Source organism: Erpetoichthys calabaricus, chromosome 9 (assembly GCF_900747795.2).
Source record: "Erpetoichthys calabaricus chromosome 9, fErpCal1.3, whole genome shotgun sequence".
Taxonomy (NCBI): domain Eukaryota; kingdom Metazoa; phylum Chordata; class Cladistia; order Polypteriformes; family Polypteridae; genus Erpetoichthys; species Erpetoichthys calabaricus.
Window position 1 is genome coordinate 138203095 of NC_041402.2, and position 19375 is coordinate 138222469.

Consider the following 19375-nt stretch of genomic DNA (forward strand, 5'->3'; position numbering starts at 1 on the left):
TGGAAGAGCTTCTTGAATATCGATTGCAGTGTGCTTACCTGATGTGACAAACATTTTATAACAACATCCACAAATTATACAACTTTCTTGATCACAGGTGTTCATGCAGCTGAACAGGTAGTACAATGGCAGAGGACCAGAGGCAAAAGAGCTGGTACCCTGGTTCGATTCAGGAAGTCAGGACTACGGGAACCACTGCCTGGAATACATTTATCTAACATTCGTTTGCGGCAAACAAAGTCAACAAACTGCAGCTGTTAATACGTACTAAAATGGACTTTTCGTTTTTATCTGCTCTGTGCTTTACTGAAATCTAGCTGAATGACTCTATTCTAGACTCTGCATTGGACTTACCCGACTTCATACCGCTGTACCAAGCGGACCGCTTTACCGAACTTTGCAACAAAACAAGAGGAGTGTGTTTCTAAATCATTCAAGGCTGGTGTAACAATGTGACAGTTCTTTTTAAATCATGCTTTCCCAACCTAGAACTGCTTATTATAAACTTTAAGCCTTATTATTTACCATGCAAGTTCTCCTCAGTGATTCTAGCCAGTGTTTAAATTTGCTCTTGTGCTAATGCTCATGAGGTGCAGTCACTGATGTAATCACTGAGTTTGAAAAAGACAACCCAGACTTGCACATCATTATTTTGTGTGATTTTAACCTTGTTAATTTTAATCAGGTCCTTCCTAAATATCAACAGCAAATAAAATGCCCTATCAGAGATAGAAATATTGTAGATCACTACTGACCAATCTATGATTCCCCTTATTCTTGCTTACAAACAAAAGCTGAAAACTGTAAAGACAGTCAAAAGAACAGTTAAAAAGTGGACCAGTGAGGCAAAAGAGAAGCTTCAGGACTGCTTTGCCTGTACAGACCGGCGTGCCTTCAGAACTACCACCTCTAACATACACGAATACACTGATGCTGCAACTTCATATATTAGTTTTTGTGAAGATGTTTGCATTCCAACAAAACAATTGTGAAGTTTACCAATGATGAGCCTTGGTTCATCCCAGAGCTCAGAAAAAACAGTTTGCTTTGCTGGCAATCATGAGGAATACAGAAAAGATAAGTATATCTTGGAGAAAAGGATTGAAGTTACAAAAAGGAAATAATCAATAAGCTGCAAGAACAATTGTCTGCAAACAACAACTCATCAGTCTGGAGAGGCCTTAAGCAGGTCATTAAGTAGAAGAAACAAACATCAAACAGTTCTGCTGTTCCCAGTCTGGCTAATCAGTTCAATTAGTTTTACAGTTGATTTGAAAAACAATGGGACATAAATCTACCTGATGGTCTCACAGTTTGTACTGTGCACGCCACTTCTTCTCAACTTACCTCTCCTGTCATCACTGCAAAATATGTCTGCAGCTTATTCAAAAAGCAAAATATTAAAAAAGCTGCAGGCCTGGGCCTTATTTCCCCTTCCATGCTCAGGCACTGTGCTGACCAATTGTTTACAGTATCTGTAGACATTTTTAACAAATTTCTTAATCTGTTCACTGTTCCTGCCTGCTTCAAGACCTCCACCATCATTCTAGTAGCAAAAAAAAAATCAAAGGTCACAGACCTAAAAGACTACAGACCAGAAGATTTAACCATTGTAGTAATGAAGACCTTTGAACGCCTTGTTCTGAATTACCTCAAGAATGTTACAAAAGATTTTCTGGACCCAATTCAGTTTGCATACAGAGCCACCAGGACGCAGTGAATTTAGGTCTTATCTTTATTTACCAACACCTTGGTAAGCCAAACGCATATGTGAGGATCTTGTTTGTGGACTTTAGCTCTACTTTGAATTCAATCATTCCAGAGCCACTAGATAAGAAACTCACCCAGTTCAACTTGCCTAGTTTGGATCACAGACTTTCTTACAGATAGGAAACAGTATGTGTGGATAGGTTCATGTCTTACCCATTTAGTACTGGTGCACCTCAGGGATGAGTCCTTGATCCCACTACTCTTTTCACTTGATATAAATGACTGTACCTCTAGAGATTCATCTGTCAAACTTCTTAAATTTGCTAATGACATCACATTGATTGGTCTTATTTCAAAAAATGATGAGTCCATATATAGACAAGAGGTAGAAAATCTAACATTATGGTACAGCAATAATAATTTGGACCTTATTTAACATTCAAAAAACTCACAAGATGATCATAGATTTCAGGAAACAGACACCTGTTCTTCAGCGTATTGTATCTTCCCAACTCACCAATTACCTAACCTCTAATAATTTGATGGAACCCTTTCAGTCTGGTTTCATGGCGTGGCACAGCTGTGAAACTGCTCTGCTACGAGTAACCAATGATTTGCTTATGGCAGCAGACTCTGGACAAACCAGCATATTAATTCTGTTAGACCTCAGTGCAGCATTTGACACTGTCAGACCTGACATCCTACTGTCCAGAATGGAGAACATGCTGGGTGTCTCTGGCACTGCCCTCCAGTGGTTCAAGTCCTATCTGACTGATAGGCAAGAGTTTGTTACAGTAGTCTTGGCAACAGCAGATCCAGCTCAGCGCCAGTCACACAAGGAGTCCCTCAAGGCTCTGTCCTTGGTCCTCTGCTTTTCTGTATTTACATGCTTCCCCTTGGCCATATTATCCGTAGCTATGGACTGGGTTATCATTTTTATGCAGATGATACTCAACTCTACTTCAATGTTAAAAGTGGAACTTCATCAGAGCTTTCTCAGCTCACAACCTGCCTTAGTGAAATTAAAACCCTGGATGGAGCAGAACTCTTTAAAATTAAATTGCAATAAAACTGAACTCCTGCAAATTGGGACTAAAATGCAACTTAATAAAATGAGCTCCTTCCCAGTCTGTCTTGGCGGTGATCTCATCAGACCTGCCTCTACTGTAAAAAATCTTGGTGTCATTTTTGATTCCTCCCTCTCTTATTCCACCCACATAAATCACATTAAGAAATTTTCTTACTTTCACCTCCGTAACATATCACGTGTTCGCTCCTTCATCTCCTTCTCTAATGCTGAGAAACTTGTCCATGCTTTTATCACATCCCGCATCGATTATTGTAATTCCCTATTGGCAGGTGTCCCTTCTAATCTTATATCACAGCTCCAGCTTATTTAAAACTCAGCTGCAAGAGTCCTTACTCGAACCAGCAGCAGCGAGCACATCACACCCATCCTGCTCCGTCTTCACTGGCTCCCTGTGTCTGACAGAATCGAATATAAAATCCTACTAATAACCTACAAAGCCTTAAATAACCTCGCGCCAAACTATATCAGTGACATTCTCCATCACTATGTGCCTGTCCGCCCACTAAGGTCCTCTGATTCTGGAAATCTTGTTGTACCCCACACTAATCTACACTCCATGGGTGACAGGGCCTTCAGCTGTATAGTGCCCAGACTCTGGAATGACCTACCGAAATTAATCAGGTCAGCTGACTCCATGAATTGTTTTAAAAAACAACTCAAAACTCATCTGTTCAGGAAGGCTTTTAGCCCTACTTGACTTTTTTACCCTTCTCTCAGTTTACTTCTTTGTCAAGATGCTAATGTAACCTGTATGTGTGTGTGCGAGACCATCAATAATGTTGTCTGATTTTTTTCAAAATTCACTGTCTTAATCTTCTTTATTTATGTATCTGGTTTGTACAATGCTGTATACTGTATACGCTGCCATTCTTTATTATATTCTGTAAGTGCCTTGAGCATGGGAAAGGCGCTATATAAATAAAATGTATTATTATTATTATTATTAATTATCACTTGCCATAAATGCTCAGGTGTTGGGATGACTGAATAATTTAAGTTTCTGGGCACTGTGCTGTCACAAAACCTAAAGTGGGACAATAAGAGCACATGCATTATTAAGAAAGCCCAACAAAGAATGTTCTTTTTGTGTCAGCTAAGGATATTCTATCTCTCTCAAGCAATATTGGTTCAATACTACATATCCATCATTAAGTCTATTCTGACCTCATCTATAACTATGTGGTTTGGTTCTGCCTCTGTTCAGACTAAGGCCAATCAGCAACACATCATCAAAGCCTGTGAAAGGATCAAAGGCTGTAACTTACAACACATTGAAGTCCTATTTGAGTCCAGAGTAAGGAAAAGGGCCATAAAGATCATTGCTGATCCGACTTACCCAGCACATCACCTGTTCCAAAGACTTCCACCAGCAAACATCTTCGTACAGTGAAAGTTAAAACAACCTGTCGCCTAAATTTTTTACCATGTACAGTTATTCCGACTAATCAGATCTGAGCTTCTACTCATCTTTGTATACCTGCACACTTCACTGCTTGGACATTTTAATCCTACTACCTCTTTATGTTTTTGTATTGTCCTTGTACGCTGCATAATATTCTATCATTTTATATTTTATCTTCTTATATTTATATTTTGCATTCTATGCTGTCCTTCTATGTTGCACCAATACTATCACGACAAATTCCTAATACACATTAGTGTACCTGGCCAATAAAATGAATTCTGATTCTGATTAAAAATTAGATCTGCAAGCTGTTAAGCTCATGACCACATCCAAAAAGCCAAGCATTATTTGGACAGGGAGGGGCCATGGTGACCTTTGGATGCTTGTACTGCTACTACAGAACAAACAATGGCTGAAATGAAATTTTCAGTCTTATAAAAAGTTTAGTGAGTTTTATCAGGGGCAGAATTGCTGGTTTTCGTAATGCCTTTTGGATCCTGGAACATGTTAGCTATACAGATCAGTGTGGTTGTAGGAGGACAGTCTCACTGTGTATATAATAGGCCAGGCGTGAGTAGAAACAGAAGACTGGGGGAATGAACGTAGTCTGACTACTCACAGTCTGATGTACTTACAGAAGCATGCCTCTTGTAGCTTAGGGGGGCTGTTGCCTCTGCAAGCTGAAGGGAGTTCTCTTTTTTTCAACAAGATGCAAAATGTTCTAAGTACCAAAAGGTCCCTCTTTTGAGACAGAGATATATGGAAGCTTGCATGCAGTGCCACTGAATAGATTACTTCAAGAGCCAACAATCTGTAGCTGATGTAGGACTTCATTGTACATCATGACAACAGTCACTGACCACAAACCACCTCCAAATGCATATGAACTGATGTTAAGCTGTATGAAATATACCACTGACTGACATCAGGTCATCTTCATGATCAAGTCCTACACCTTGAGGATAACAACTAGATTTACAAACAATGTGTACAAAGATACAATATAATCCAGACAGCATTGTTGAATGGCAAACTCTCAGAACAGTGGGTGTCATGCTGTAGGCAATCATCAGCTATGAAGGTCAGTCACCTCTACTGCTCGTCCAGGGCAATTTGACCTTTTCACAGTACACTAAGGTCATGCCATCAAAAAACCCTTGTATAGCTTGATGCTATTTTTCAATAACTAAGAAAGAGAGTATTTCCGGTTGAGAGTATGCTGTGCGCTTTTGGCTGCCGTTTCTCACCAGTGTAGTTGTATTTGTTTTGTCTTGTCCCATCGGACTTTTCCACCTTTACCTTCTGATTTGACTGCTCTTTTCGAATTTTACTTACGAATGCCACTGGCAATTCCCTACATCACACCTGCTTCAGTCCTGCGCAAGCTCTCTTCCTTCTCTCCTGTTACTGCCTTTGCGGCGAGTATGAATCTACTCTTGCTTCATTTGCAGTTGCCAGTCTGAGCTGCGAATGTGTAGCCTGCCCGCTGTGCTTTTCCTTTTCTAGCTGGTTATGCAGTGAGATTTAGTTGGCTAACGTGTGTAGCTGGAGTTAGCATAGTGTTGTGTGGCGTTCTGTTCGCTCTTGGCGGTGTCCACCGGTGTCTGGATATTCTTAGCATGTTCTGTCTCTGGTTTGGAGTTGTGCTGTGTGTTGTCACTTCTACTTTTTTGGCAATGCAGCTCATATATTCTCAATATGAACTTAAAAATCTTGACTGTTATCCACAATTGGTCTCCCTGACTTATAGTTTTTGCCAGGCGCTTGGAATTACTTGGCATCCTTGCTATATTCACTGGTCTAAAAGAGGCCCCTCGTGGATCTGTGGCTCGGACGTGTCGATTCCAACTATATTGACATCTCACCATGTTCACTGGCTTAACGCTAGGGCTATCCGAGGAATAAACATGGGCCATCTTCGTCCTCTTCAGGAGGTGTCTGCGCCCTACTCTCCCGGCTGTTCCAACTTTAGGCTCGCCCTTTTGAACACTCGCTCCATCACTAACAAGACCTCGCTGATTAATGACCTCATCTCCCAGAAGCAAGTGGACATGTTTCTTCTTACTGAAACTTGGCAACAACCTCGGTGACTATTTACATTTAAATTTGCTGTCTCCCCCAGGCTATAGCCACATATCTATAGCCAGGTTAACAAGAAAAGGGGGTGGCCTGGCTGTGGTTTATAGATCTACCTTGACTTTTTGAAGTCACATCTTCTGAATATATTGCTGTTAAACTGGTTTCCTCCCCTCCTGTGCTGCTGCTGTTAGTTTATCGCCCTCCCAAATCTGTGGTGAACTGTCTGAATTTAATGAACTTCTCACTGTAATCTCATCTCTTTGCCCTGCTGTAATTTTACTTGGTGATTTTAATATTCATGTTGATATCAACTGCTCTCTTATAGCTGAATTAATCTCAACTTTGGAATGTTTTGACTTGACACAGCATGTGGATTTTCCCACTCATACTCGGGGTCATATTCTTGATTTGCTTTGTTCAAATGGCTTGAATAATGTCTCTGTCTGAGGTTCACCCTCTGGTATTTCTGATCATAAGCTTATTGAATGTAACTTTAGCATTATTACCACTACATCTGTCAAGAAAACGTCTGTCTCCTATCGCAACATTAGGTCTGTTAATTCTGATTTGTTTGCTGCTTCCCTTCTGTCATCATCTCTTTTTGAACTGCATAGACTTCCCTTTATAACAGCTGTGCTTCCCAACTGTTAGATAACTTTGCTCCCTTAAGGACTAGGCAGATTCCAGCCTCCCACTCCTGTCCCTGGTACACCGATGAGCTCAGAGCTATGAAAGCCACTAGCCAGCATCTTGAGCAGCTTTATAAGAAAACGGGTCTCATAGTTCATTCACAGCTTTACACTGAGCACATACTTAAATATAGGGATGCCCTTAACAGTGCTCGCTCCAACTATTATTCCTCTCTCATAAATGGTGCAAAGTCTAGACCTAGAACTCTTTTTAGGACTGTTAATGAACTAATAAACAACCCCCTCCTCTAGCATGACCCAATGCAGCTGAACAGTGTCCGTCTTTCTTACATTTCTTTAATACCAAAATTGATCAAATTTATCGCAGTTTCCCCTCCACACCTCAATCACTCACTCATTCTGATCTGCCATTTCCATCATCAAGAGTCACTTGTTTCTCGCCTGTTGACTCTCTTGCCATCTCTGAACTTATTAATAAGTCTAATTCTTCCTCCTGTCTGCTTGATCCTGCCCCCACGTCTCTGCTTAAGACATGCTCATCCATAATTAGTATTTCTGTTGCCTCATTGGTAAATGCATGTTTCATTTCAGGTTCTGTCCCTACTGCCCTCAAAACTGCTGCAGTTACCCCAATCCTTAAAAAACCTGACCTGGATTCTTCCTTTCTCTCCAGTTACAAGCCTATCTCTAATCTCTCTTTTTTGGCTAAGGTGATGGAACGCGTGGTTGCTACACAACTCCATGCTTTTCTTCTAGACAATACACTCTTATGAGCCTTTTCAGTCTGAGTTTCATACACAACACAGCGCTAAGACAGCTCTTCTCCATATAGTTAATGATCTTCTCCGGTCTGCAGACTATGGCTCACTTAATATTCTCCTCCACCTTGATTTAAGTGCAGCATTTGACACTGTTAATCATGAAATCCTCCTGTCACGTCTCTCTGCTGTAGGCATCTCTGGCTTAGCCCTTCAATGGCTCATATCATATCTCTCTAATAGGCAACAGTTTGTCACACTCGGCTGATATAAATCCTCCACCTCACCTGTGTCACGTGGTGTCCCTCAGGGTTCAGTCCTTGGGCCATTACTTTTTCTACTTTATATCCTTCTCTTGGGTCAGATTATTTGCAGACATGGCCTTAACTTCTACTGTTATTCAAACAATATATAGTTATATCTTAGTACAGACTCCCCTACAGACTTGCCTCCCAGCACACTCACTGACTGCATCACTGATCTGAAGCTATGGATGGAAAATAACTTTCTCAAACTTAATGCCAATAAAACTGAAGTGTTACTGGTAGGTCCAAAATTCCAACTTTCTAAGGCATCCAATTTCTCTGTTTCTGTTGATGGTACACATGTCAAACCTGCTCCTGTTGTCAGAAATCTTGGTGTATTGTTTGATTCATCACTTAACTTTGAGCTACACATTAGGTTTCTTTCCAAAATGTCATTCTGTCATCTCCATAACATTGCCAACCTCCATCCATTTCCGTCCTTTAATGATGCTAAAACTCTGGTTCATTGTTTCATTATGTCTCGTTATTGATTACTGTAATTCCCTCTTCATTGGCCTCCCTGCAAAATCTATACAGAAGCTACAGTATATTCAGAACTCCGCAGCCAGAGTCCTCACCTACACAAAGTGTTTTGCTCACATCTCCCCTGTTCTTTCCCAGCTTCACTGGTTACCGGTTCCATCAAGGATTAAATTCAAGATTCTGCTTCTTGCCTTCAAAGCCCTACATAACCTCCCTTCCCTCCCCCCCCCTCACTCAGCTACTAGCTCCTTACACTCCTTGTCGCTCTCTCAGGTCCTCGAGCAGTAATCTCCTTACTGTCCCACGCACCAGACTCTCCACCTTGGGAGGCAGGTCCTTCAGTGCTATAGCCCCTCAACTCTGGAACTCTCTTCCTCAGTCTCTCCGAGATTGCTCCTCTTTCTGCACTTTTAAATCTCAACTGAAAACTTTCCTCTTCTACGAACTTTTGTCATCTGTGTAATTATTTTTTTTACTCTGTATATAAAGTGACCTTGGGTTTCTGAATGGCGCTCAATAAATGTAACTTATCATTATTATTAACATTCGCTGTACACCCTCAATATATCATTGCCCAACTAGAGGACAAGTTACATAATGTATGATTAGACATGGCACAGGGAAATCATTCAGAGTTTGTATGACTCTATGCTGCTATAAATTTCTGTGTTTATTGCTGACTAAGGCAGCTTTACCTAATCCAAACAATCCTTGGTTTTGGCCCTTTGACAAACAGATAAAGAATTATTTCACCCGGTTTTTATGCAAACTGTATAATTCTGTGTGACTATTTGTTTTTTGTCATAGATTTTATGGCACTTGTGTTTTAATTAAAATAGTTAAACAATTAAGCAGGAATATAAGGAAATATGAAAACTTGCTTTTCTAAACCTTTCCAGATCACCTGCTGAACTATAGTCTTTGAGGTCCCTATTCTACTTCTGAACCTGCTTCTAATCACCACCTAAGAAATCACTGCAATCATAAGCCAACTGTTGACCAAAAGCTTTGATATTCCCTGACCGTAATATGAACAATTTCCTGTGTCACCTGGCATATTTAGAAACTAAAATGTCATGCATCCAGTTTTATCCATCCCCACCCCAATAATGACAATCAAAGACAAAAACATTAGTTGGCTAGAAACATAGATACTTTATTAATCCGAAGGGGAAATTCACAAATGATAAAATATATATATCAGTCCTTAAAATAAATTCAGATTAAGCTGAGACGCTTGTACAAGATGGCACTAATACACTTCAACCCTCATTTGAGTCACCTGCTGTTCATTAGCTTACCAACAATATCACTGACACACCACTTGGCCATCAGCAAAGCCACCTTCTAATTAACAGCTGTACTGTCCAATGTAACACCTAATAAACAAGTCAAGTCAAGTCATATCGGGGAGCATGCACTGGTATACACGACGAAACAACTCGGGATCCAGGTTGGCAACCCCCCAGGCAGACACACGGTTCAGTCACACCCTCCGGAAATGACCCTCTATCTGCCACAGCCAGGTGTTACGTGGGTGACCCCTTGGTCTGGTCCAGCCAAACGGGTCCCTAACAATGAGGATCTTACAAGCTGGATCACCATCGAGTAAATGTGCCACATGGCCGTAGTGCCATAACTGACGCTCCCTCACAATGCTGGTAATGTGCCTCATTCAGGAATCCATGAGCAACCGCTCATTTGACACAAAGTCGAACCAACAGTACCCAAGGATTTTCTGGAGAGACACAGTACCAAAGGAGTCCAGTTTTCGTCACTGGATAGCATCCATGTCAAACAACCATATAGCAAGACAGGAAGCACCAGGACTCTAAAGACTTGGACCTTCATCTTTTTGCATAGATATCGGAAGTGCCACAAACCCCTTTCCAGCGACTTCATGACCCCCCATGCTCTCTCAATCTGTCTACTGACTTCATAGAAAGAGTCACCAGAGACATGAATGTCACTGCCAAGGTAAGTAAACCTCTCAACAAGGTAGACAATCCCTCTGCAAACAGACACACTGCTGATGGCTGTGCCCAAGAGGTCATTAAAGGCCTGGATATTGGTTTTTATCCAGGACACTCGCAAGCCCAGACAGTCAGACTTCTCACTCAGTCTCTCGAGCGCCCCGATCAGAGCCTCCATTGACTCTGTGAAGATCACAGCATCATCAGCAAAGTCAAGATCTGTGAATCTTTCTTCACCAACAGATGCCCCACAGCCGCTGAACCCCACGATCTTGACCAACACCCAGTCCACACAAGCACTGAACAGAGTAGGAGCAAGAACACACCCCTGACGAACCCCAGAATCAACTGGGAAAAACACAGAGGTTCTGCCTCCACTCTGCACAGCACTCACAGTACCAGTGTACAGGCTGGCCATGGTATCCAGCAACCTCGAGGGGACCCCGTGAACCCTCAGGATGTCCCACACGGCAGCTCAATCAACTGAGTTCAGCGTTTTATGAAAATCGACAAAGGCTGCAAAGAAACTCTGCCGATATTCGCGTTTGCGCTCCATGAGAACCCTCAGTGCCAAGATGCGGTCGATGGTAGACTTCTTAGCCTTACCACCAGCCTGAAGAAGTTCACCCCGGATAGCACAGATCCCTGCAGCTTTTCCTCCCCTCAGCTTGTTCACCACCTGCGCAATCTCAGTGAGATTGGGTGGTTCACAGCTAATTGGAGGATCAGCTTCAAGGACCGTGGACCCAGAGATATCCAACATCCTAGCTGGAGGATCAGCTTTGAACAACTGTTCAAAGTAGCCAGCCCAGCAGGTCACAACTGCAGTGTCATCCATAAGCACCATTCCATCAGCCTCATTTTCAAGTGTCTGGCTTACTCAAGATTTGCCATGGCATTCGTATTCTAGACTTATCAGGTGAGCAGAAATTGGCGAAGTTTGAAGCTGCAGCTTCATTTCGTAATGTGTTTAGTGAATTGGTTGAAGAAAATGGCTGGACTGCAAAGCAGATTTATAATACAGATGAGACTGGGTTAATGTGGATGTGTTTACCCAGTTTGTCTGGTTGTAATGAAAAGGTAGCTCATGGGTTCAAGCTAAATAAAGAGCGTATTACTGCTCGTATGCTTCGATTCCTCTGTAAGCAGGATAAACAGCACCTTTCAAAAACAGGTAAGCCTCCAAATGGCCCACAGCTGAATTGCTTTGATGCTTTGCAGAGCTGAAGCCCACTTGTGACCTATGAACACATCACCCAGATTTTGACAGCTTTGTCACACTCTAGCGTAAATGACAATAATAAGGTACCATCAAAATTTCAACCTGATAAAACTGGGAACTTGCAGATGCATTTAAAACAAAAATATTAAAAAATCTGCTTATAAAATGTAAAAAAGGTGGTAAAAAACGTGTGCAAGTATACTCTAAAACTATTTGCAGCAGTATATATAAAAAAACTAATTTGAAAAACAAAGGTGTATTAAAGGCTACGAAAAGCAACGTTCATTTTCCTGCTCAGCTGATGGTCCATCCCCCTAAACAAAAACTCCCTCCCAATGCCTCCATTAGAATTCACAGATGTACAAATACTGATCCATGAATAAGACACCAGCTCTACTTCAACATTTCCCCTTCCAAACCAAAATGTGACTCATTTTCTGATCCTTAACATGCTACCATCTCATGTGTGCAGCAAAATAACAGTCCGACATATAGCTAGGTGACCTTTTCATATGTCAGTTAATGACTTTCTGCTTAGCTGTTCCATAACTTTGTCAGTTCATCACTTGAATATAAATAATCAATTAACCTCAGTTAATCAATTAAGCTGTAGCTGGCCACCATGTCACCTCCTGACAACAGCTAAACCACTTGCTACACCTGGTGCTTGTCACTTTTATGCTACCACTAAGTAACTCTTTGATAAAACAGCATGCAAGGAGGGACCCAACAATTCAAAGAATTGTTAAAACAAACTTTTATTATAAAACTTACAGCAGTTCCCTTTTAGTCATCTTCAAAATACCCTTCTTAAGATGCAGTACACTGGTCCCAACACCATTCCTTAAACATTTTCTCCACTTATCTATTGTTACCATGTCTAAAGTCTTATGCAGTTTTCCTATATTTCTTCCACAGTCACAAATCTTCTTCCCTTTAGTCTGAATTTTAATTTGAGGTACACAAAGAAGTCACGTGGGACAACATCTGGCGAATACGGGGAATGTGAAGCAACAACTACAGTACATTTTTTTGGTCAAACACTCTTTGACAGACAACACTGTGTGTGCAGGAGCGTTGTCATTGTGCAAAATTCAGTTTTGAGTGCACCACATCCCCAGATATTTTTCCTGTTGCCGATTAACAGTCTGTCAAGAAGGAACAAACTACATTTGCACAAGTAGGTTGAAAAACATTATGATCATTGCCATGAGGACCTGAAGAAAAAAGAAAAACAAAATTCCCCAAAGTCACATTCTGAAGTATAGAATGAAGTCTAGAAATACACTCCTGATCAGCACACCGCCACTCAACAAATTGATTAACCAGGCTGTAGGCATATGATACCTAGTGACATATTTGATAACTAAACCCTACTTCCATGCTATTGACTGATTCCAAGAATTTTTGTGTCCCCCCTTCTACATTAGGTCAAGTCAAGCATGTCTTTCTCTCTACAGCACTTAGGCCAAGGTTAAGGAAACCTACTCAGGTTTTTACAGTAAGCAACTTCTTAAATCAATTCATCCATCCAGCCACCTATTTTCAAACCCCATTAATACAAAGCAGGGGCATGGGTGCCTGAGTCTATCATGACAAAGTATGAGGACACCAGTGATTTCTTAAATCAAAATTCCATCTCTCAATTCCTTTTTTATTTGTTTTGCTTAGCTAATAAATCAAGGAGATGTGAATTGCACTAGACAATTCTAGAGAAAAAACTGTACTGAGTTTGTTTTCCTTAGTTGATAAGATTTCTGTAATATATCATGAATTCAACTGTTGACAACAGACACCATGTCTGGAAGAAGAACAGTTCAGCTGAGTGGTGGCTCTGAGGCTAGGGATCTGCACTGACAATCGGAAAGTTGCCGGTTCGAATGCCAAAAGAGACTCTGCTCAGTTGGGCCCTTGAGCAAGGCCCTTAACCTACAATTGCTGAGCGCTTTGAGTAGTGAGAAAATGCGCTATAAAAATGCAAATAATTATTGTTATTCGTCGTTACCGTACTCAAACCTGTGGATGATGCTTCAAACCGTTAACGTCTAAGTAAATAGGTGGGGAAGGGGGAGGGGGAGAAAGTCTGGGACCCCAAGAAAATAACACCAGAGGTATATCTTTTTGTCTTTGGTAAGCCTGCTCATATCTCACATAGTGCTGTGAACATAAGAGCGTCTTTGAATCCCGCGCTGGACGCTGGCCCACTAGAACTGGAAGCTTTCAGCATGTCTGCTTGTTTTTTCCTCTCACACTTAAAATTAGGGTTGGTTGTTTTAATCAGCGACTCCAAATTGTCCGGCGTTGTTGTGCTTCCTACGATAGACGAGTTGTTTCCTAAATAGTGCTACCGTTACAGACTCCGGCTGTCCGTGACCCTGAATTTGATTAAGCGAAATTGTGAAAAATGATGACAGATCAGCTATTAAACCTAATGACATACTCACTCTTCGATATAATACTACGCAAAAACAAATATACTCGCACCTGAAAATGGACAAAAAACTGCCAATAGAGGACAGCCGACTATAACGCACGGCCACCGACCACAAACGAATCACCTATCAGAAAAATAAACGAAACTCGTAGCACGCCCGTAGTGTCCGACTACTTCACGCTGTCCCCGACGTCTCCTTCGAGTTACGTCAGAGAAACATTAAGAACAAGTAGCTCAGCAGAATGCATTTATTTGTTTGAGTGAATTAAAAAGCAACTCTCCTTTACTCTGTAACACAGATTAGGGAAGGTTGTGAAAGTGGAAATTCACTTCGCTGTTAGTATGTTTGAGGATAGTGTCAGGTCAAAGTCCAATTAGTTTTACAAATATTTCACAAGCCTTGGTCACATAAAAAGTTTGTTGTACATGAAAAAATTACTTACGTATTAGGAGCCTTTGAGTTGCTGACACCCATGTTCGAACATAACGTTTAAGTGAAAATGCACCCTTATTTCCTTATCTTCACGCATTTACGCGCAGGACTTGCCCAGTTCAAAAAAGGAAAAAAACAGGTCTGTCTAGGACTCCGCTTTCAAACCCTAGCGTTTATTTTTCAGTGTCACGCCGCCGCCAACCGGTTAAACAAATGCTGAATTCTGGGTAGGTCATTATCGTCTCGGTAATTCGGCACTCCTGAGCCTTTGCGTCGCTAGCGCCTGCAGCTGTACACACAGAAGAGTAATAACTGTGTACAGTGGACTCTCAGTTAACCGGCACCTACGGGGATTGGTAGATGCCAGGATAAGTGTAGTTTCTGGTTGCTTGTGAGTTACTATTACAAATAGGCCTAATAGTGTAGTCCATAGTAATTAAAAGCAAATTAACTCTTTGAAGGCTGAATATTTTTTCGGCAGCTGATAGGAATGCGCAGCTGATCTGCTACAGACCACTGGAGCTGTCTTCACACAGCTGTTGGCCGCCGGAACAAAAAGGTGGACCTGGCGAGAGAATGCGCAAAGCAAAATACTCCGTAGACAACGTTTTATTATTGCTGAATCGGACACTAACATATCGCGCACCGGTTTTGATTCAAGTGATCTGTAGATCGAAAAAGAAAGTGATGTACCAGCATCAGCTAATCGGTCCCCGGCTGATCGTAGGGTTGAATGCGTTCGTGTAGTGGTCGGTAGCTGCGCAGGGATGTGCGCGACAGTATCCAGGAGCAACATAACTTTTCTATCCACTGACATTCCTTCCTTTATTACATTTTCTTTGACACTGGGAGCAAACAAATGACAGGAAAAACTTCGTAATAATGTCAACATCCATCCAACTGTTCCTCTGTGGATGATAATCCACAGGGATGTTAGTTATGTTTTTAGGGTACCTTGGATTGGGAAATTCGTGGATCACATAACTTTTACCTTATTAGTTCCTAATGCGTTTGTACATACGAGCAGTAATACGCTCTTTATTTAGCTTGAACCCGTGAGCTACCTTTTCATTATAACCAGGCAAACTGGGTAAACACATCCACATTAACCCAGTCTCATCTGTATTATAAATCTGCTTTGCAGTCCAGCCATTTTCTTCAACTAATTCAGTAAACCAGGGCCGCTGCTGGCCAAATGGGTGCCCTAAGCAGAAATTTACTTTTGTGCCCCTCCCCCAAATATTACGGAAGTAAAAATAAAATAATAAAAAAACACCTACTATAGGGGCCAAAATAGAACTTTATTCAAATAAAAGTAAATACATAAATAAATTGTATTATTTATAAATTACAATTGTAGTTCTACAGCAAAAAATACAAACTAAAATTACACTTTAAATAAAACATTTATAATAAATAAAATAAACAATAATAAACTGAAATAAAATCAACACTGTCATCTGCTGGAGCTTTCAAAAGTTCAAAATTTACAAAGGCACACTTCTGTTTTTTCTTGAGGCAAAGTCGTAAATGAGCTCTTCGTATGATAAAGCCTTTGCTAATTCAGAGTTGATGCTGACAATTGCCAAACCACTCATGCGCTCTTGTGCCATAGATGAGCACAAGTACGTTTTGATGAGCTTCCATCCATCCATCCATTTTCCAATCCGCTGAATCCGAACACAGGGTCACGGGGGTCTGCTGGAGCCAATCCCAGCCAACACAGGGCACAAGGCAGGAAACAATCCTGGGCAGGGTGCCAACCCACCGCAGTTGATGAGCTTCATTTTAGAAAAATTTCGCTCAGCAGAGGCAACAGTTACAGGGAGCGTCACTGCTATGCGCAGAGCAATCCAGAGATTTGGGTACAGAGGTGAGGGCGCGCGCGTCATCACGTGTGCTTAGCCTACTCTGCGTTCACCGTAAAATGCAATATATACGTTTATATTTTTGTTTATTTGCATATGTATATTATTAATATTAATTTATTATTATAATATATAAAAACGATTTTTTTGAGCAGCTGGGATGGTGCCCCCCTGGGAGTTGGTGCCCTACGCAGACTGCGTACTCTACGTATAGGGAGCGGCGGTACTGCACTAAACACATTACGAAATGAAGCCGCAGCTTCAAATTTCGCCAATTTCTGCTCACCTGATAAGTCTAGAATACGAATGCCATGGCGAATCGAGTAAGCCAGACACTTGAAAATGAACAATAATTTTCAAATTTTAAATAAAAAAATTCCAACCGACCGTACAACAGATGTGCGCATCCGAATCTGTACCTCTGAGAGTCGCAGTCAGGGTGGCTGATGGAATGGTCCTTATGGATGACACTGCAGTTGTGACCTGCTGGGCTGGCTACTTTGAGCAGCTGTTCAAAGCTGATCCTCCGGCTAGGACGTTGGATATCTCTGGGTGCACGGTCCTTGAGGCTAATCCTCCAATTAGCTGTGAACCACCCAATCTCACTGAGATTGCACAGGTGGTGAACCAGTTGAGGAGAGGAAAGGCAGCAGGAATCTGTGGGATCTGGGGTGAACTTCTCCAGGCTGGTTGTAAGGCTGTCCTCCTGGCATTGCAAGCAATCTTTGCTTCCATTTGGGAGACTGGCATCATCCCAACTGACTGAAAAATGGGACTTGTCGTCCCTATCTGGAAAGGGAAGGGTGATCACCTGGATTGCGGCAACTACAAAGGGATAACACTGCTCTCGGTGCCGGGTAAGGTCCTTGCTAGGGTCGTCCTCAATAGGATTCGTGATCACTTGCTCACCTACCAGCAACCGGAACAGTCTGGTTTTACGCCTAAGAAGTCTACCATTGACCACATCCTGGCACTGAGGGTTCTCATGGAACGCAAACGCGAATATCGGCAGAGTTTCTTTGCAGCCTTTGTCGATTTTCATAAAGTGTTCGACTCAGTTGATCGAGCTGCCCTGTGGGACACCCTGAGGGTTCGCAGGATCCCCTTGAGGTAGCTGGATATCATGGCCGGCCTATACACTGGTACTGTGAGTGCTGTGCAGAGTGGAGGCAGATCCTCAGTGTTTTTCCAAGTGGATTCTGGAGTTCACCAGGGGAGTGTTCTTGTTCCTACTCTGTTCAATGCTTGTATGGACTGGGTGTTGGGCAAGGTCGTGGAATCCAGCAGCTGTGGGGCATCTGTTGGTGAAGAAAGATTCACGGATCTTGACTTTGCTGACAATGCTGTGATCTTCGCGGAGTCAATGGAGGCTCTGATCGGGGCACTCAAGAGACTGAGTGAGGAGTCTGAGTGTCTGGGCTTGCTAGTGTCCTGGATAAAAACCAAGATCCAGGCCTTTAATGACCTCTTGGGCACAGCCATCAGCAGTGTGTCTGTCTGCGGAGAGAGTGTCGACCTTGTCGAGAGGTTTACTTACCTTGGCAGTGACATTCATGTTTCTGGTGACTCTTCCTATGAAGTCAGTAGACGGATTGGGAGAGCATGGGGGGTCATGAGGTCACTGGAAAGGGGTGTGTGGAGCTCCCGATATCTATGCAAAAGGACGAAGGTCCAAGTCTTTAGAGTCCTGGTGCTTCCTGTCTTGCTATATGGTTGCGAGACAGGGATGCTGTCCAGTGACCTGAGACGAAGACTGGACTCCTTTGGTACTGTGTCTCTCCGGAAAATCTTTGGGTACCGTTGGTTTGACCTTGTGTCAAATGAGCAGTTGCTCATGGAGTACCGAATGAGGCACATTACCTGCATTGTGAGGGAGTGTCCGTTACGGCACTACAGCCATGTGCCATGTTTCCCCAAGGGGGATCCAGCTCGTAAGATCTTCATTGTTGGGGACCCGAGTGGCTAGACCAGGCCAAGGGGTCACCCACGTAATACCTGGCTGCGGCAGATAGAGGGTCATTTACAGTGGAACTGGACCGCATGTCTGCCTGGGGGGTTGCCAACCTGGATCCCTAGTTGTTTCGTCGTGTGGTGGGTGTGGCAATGCACTGTATCAGTGCATGCTCACCAACTTGACTTGACTTGTAGAAGAAGTTAGATTGTATATTTACACACAAGAGAGATTGACAAGCATTTGGTGCGCGAGTTCTGGTGCGCAAGTCGTGGCCTGGGGCTCGTGCATGGCGCACCAAGTTTAAATTTACAATTTCACGAAATCTATTTTATTTCAAGGATTATTTCTTTGATTTTTTGCTGGTTCCTTGAGAGTCTCCTATATTAATTTTAGGGGTTTCTTTGGCTATCAAACCTGCCTCCTCATATTTCCAGCAAGCTACGTTCCAACTCTGATCCCATCAGTGATGGGCTGATGCTCCTCTCTCTCACAATCAGAGATTCTCCAGTTTAAACCAACAGAAGACTCATCTTGGCATGAGCGAGTGTGGTTTGCGGTAGACTGGAGTCCCATCTAGGGATGGATTCTGTGCTGTGTCTGCTGATGCAAGAGTTAGTAGTGTATGAATGTGTTTCTCTGAATACTATAATACTAATAATAATTAATAAAGTAAAATAACTACGCCTACATCCATCCAACATTGTCATTTCTTCTCGACGGCCACAACTCTTACATACATAATTTGTCACAATGCTGAAACCATTACTTAGCAGTGAGCCTGAAGCTTGAAAAAAACTTTAATTGTAATAATTCTGAATACCATTAAATACAAGCAAATATGCAAATTAATGAAAAGTTTGTGTTCACAACTTTGTGTACAAAATTACCGCCAACAAATCTGTGTAAATCAACAGTACTTTGCTTTACTTAAGATTTTCTGGCCAGGTGGGAAGCTCTTCTGCCCAAACAACAAGCATAATTTTATGCTATTTCAAAATACTTGTCTTTAAA

At 42.1% G+C, this 19375-nt stretch overlaps 1 protein-coding gene across 1 annotated transcript in view; it reads right to left on the bottom strand.

The window, feature by feature from the left end:
- LOC114644860 (uncharacterized) overlaps positions 1-14851 on the bottom strand; it is an 85763-nt gene extending 70912 nt beyond the window's left edge. Inside the window, exon 1 of the mRNA XM_051931824.1 lies at positions 14553-14851. Coding sequence (XP_051787784.1) covers positions 14553-14584 — 32 coding nt within the window. The 5' untranslated portion in view covers positions 14585-14851. The remainder of the gene's footprint in view (positions 1-14552) is intronic.
- Between the last annotated feature and the right edge of the window lie 4524 nt (positions 14852-19375).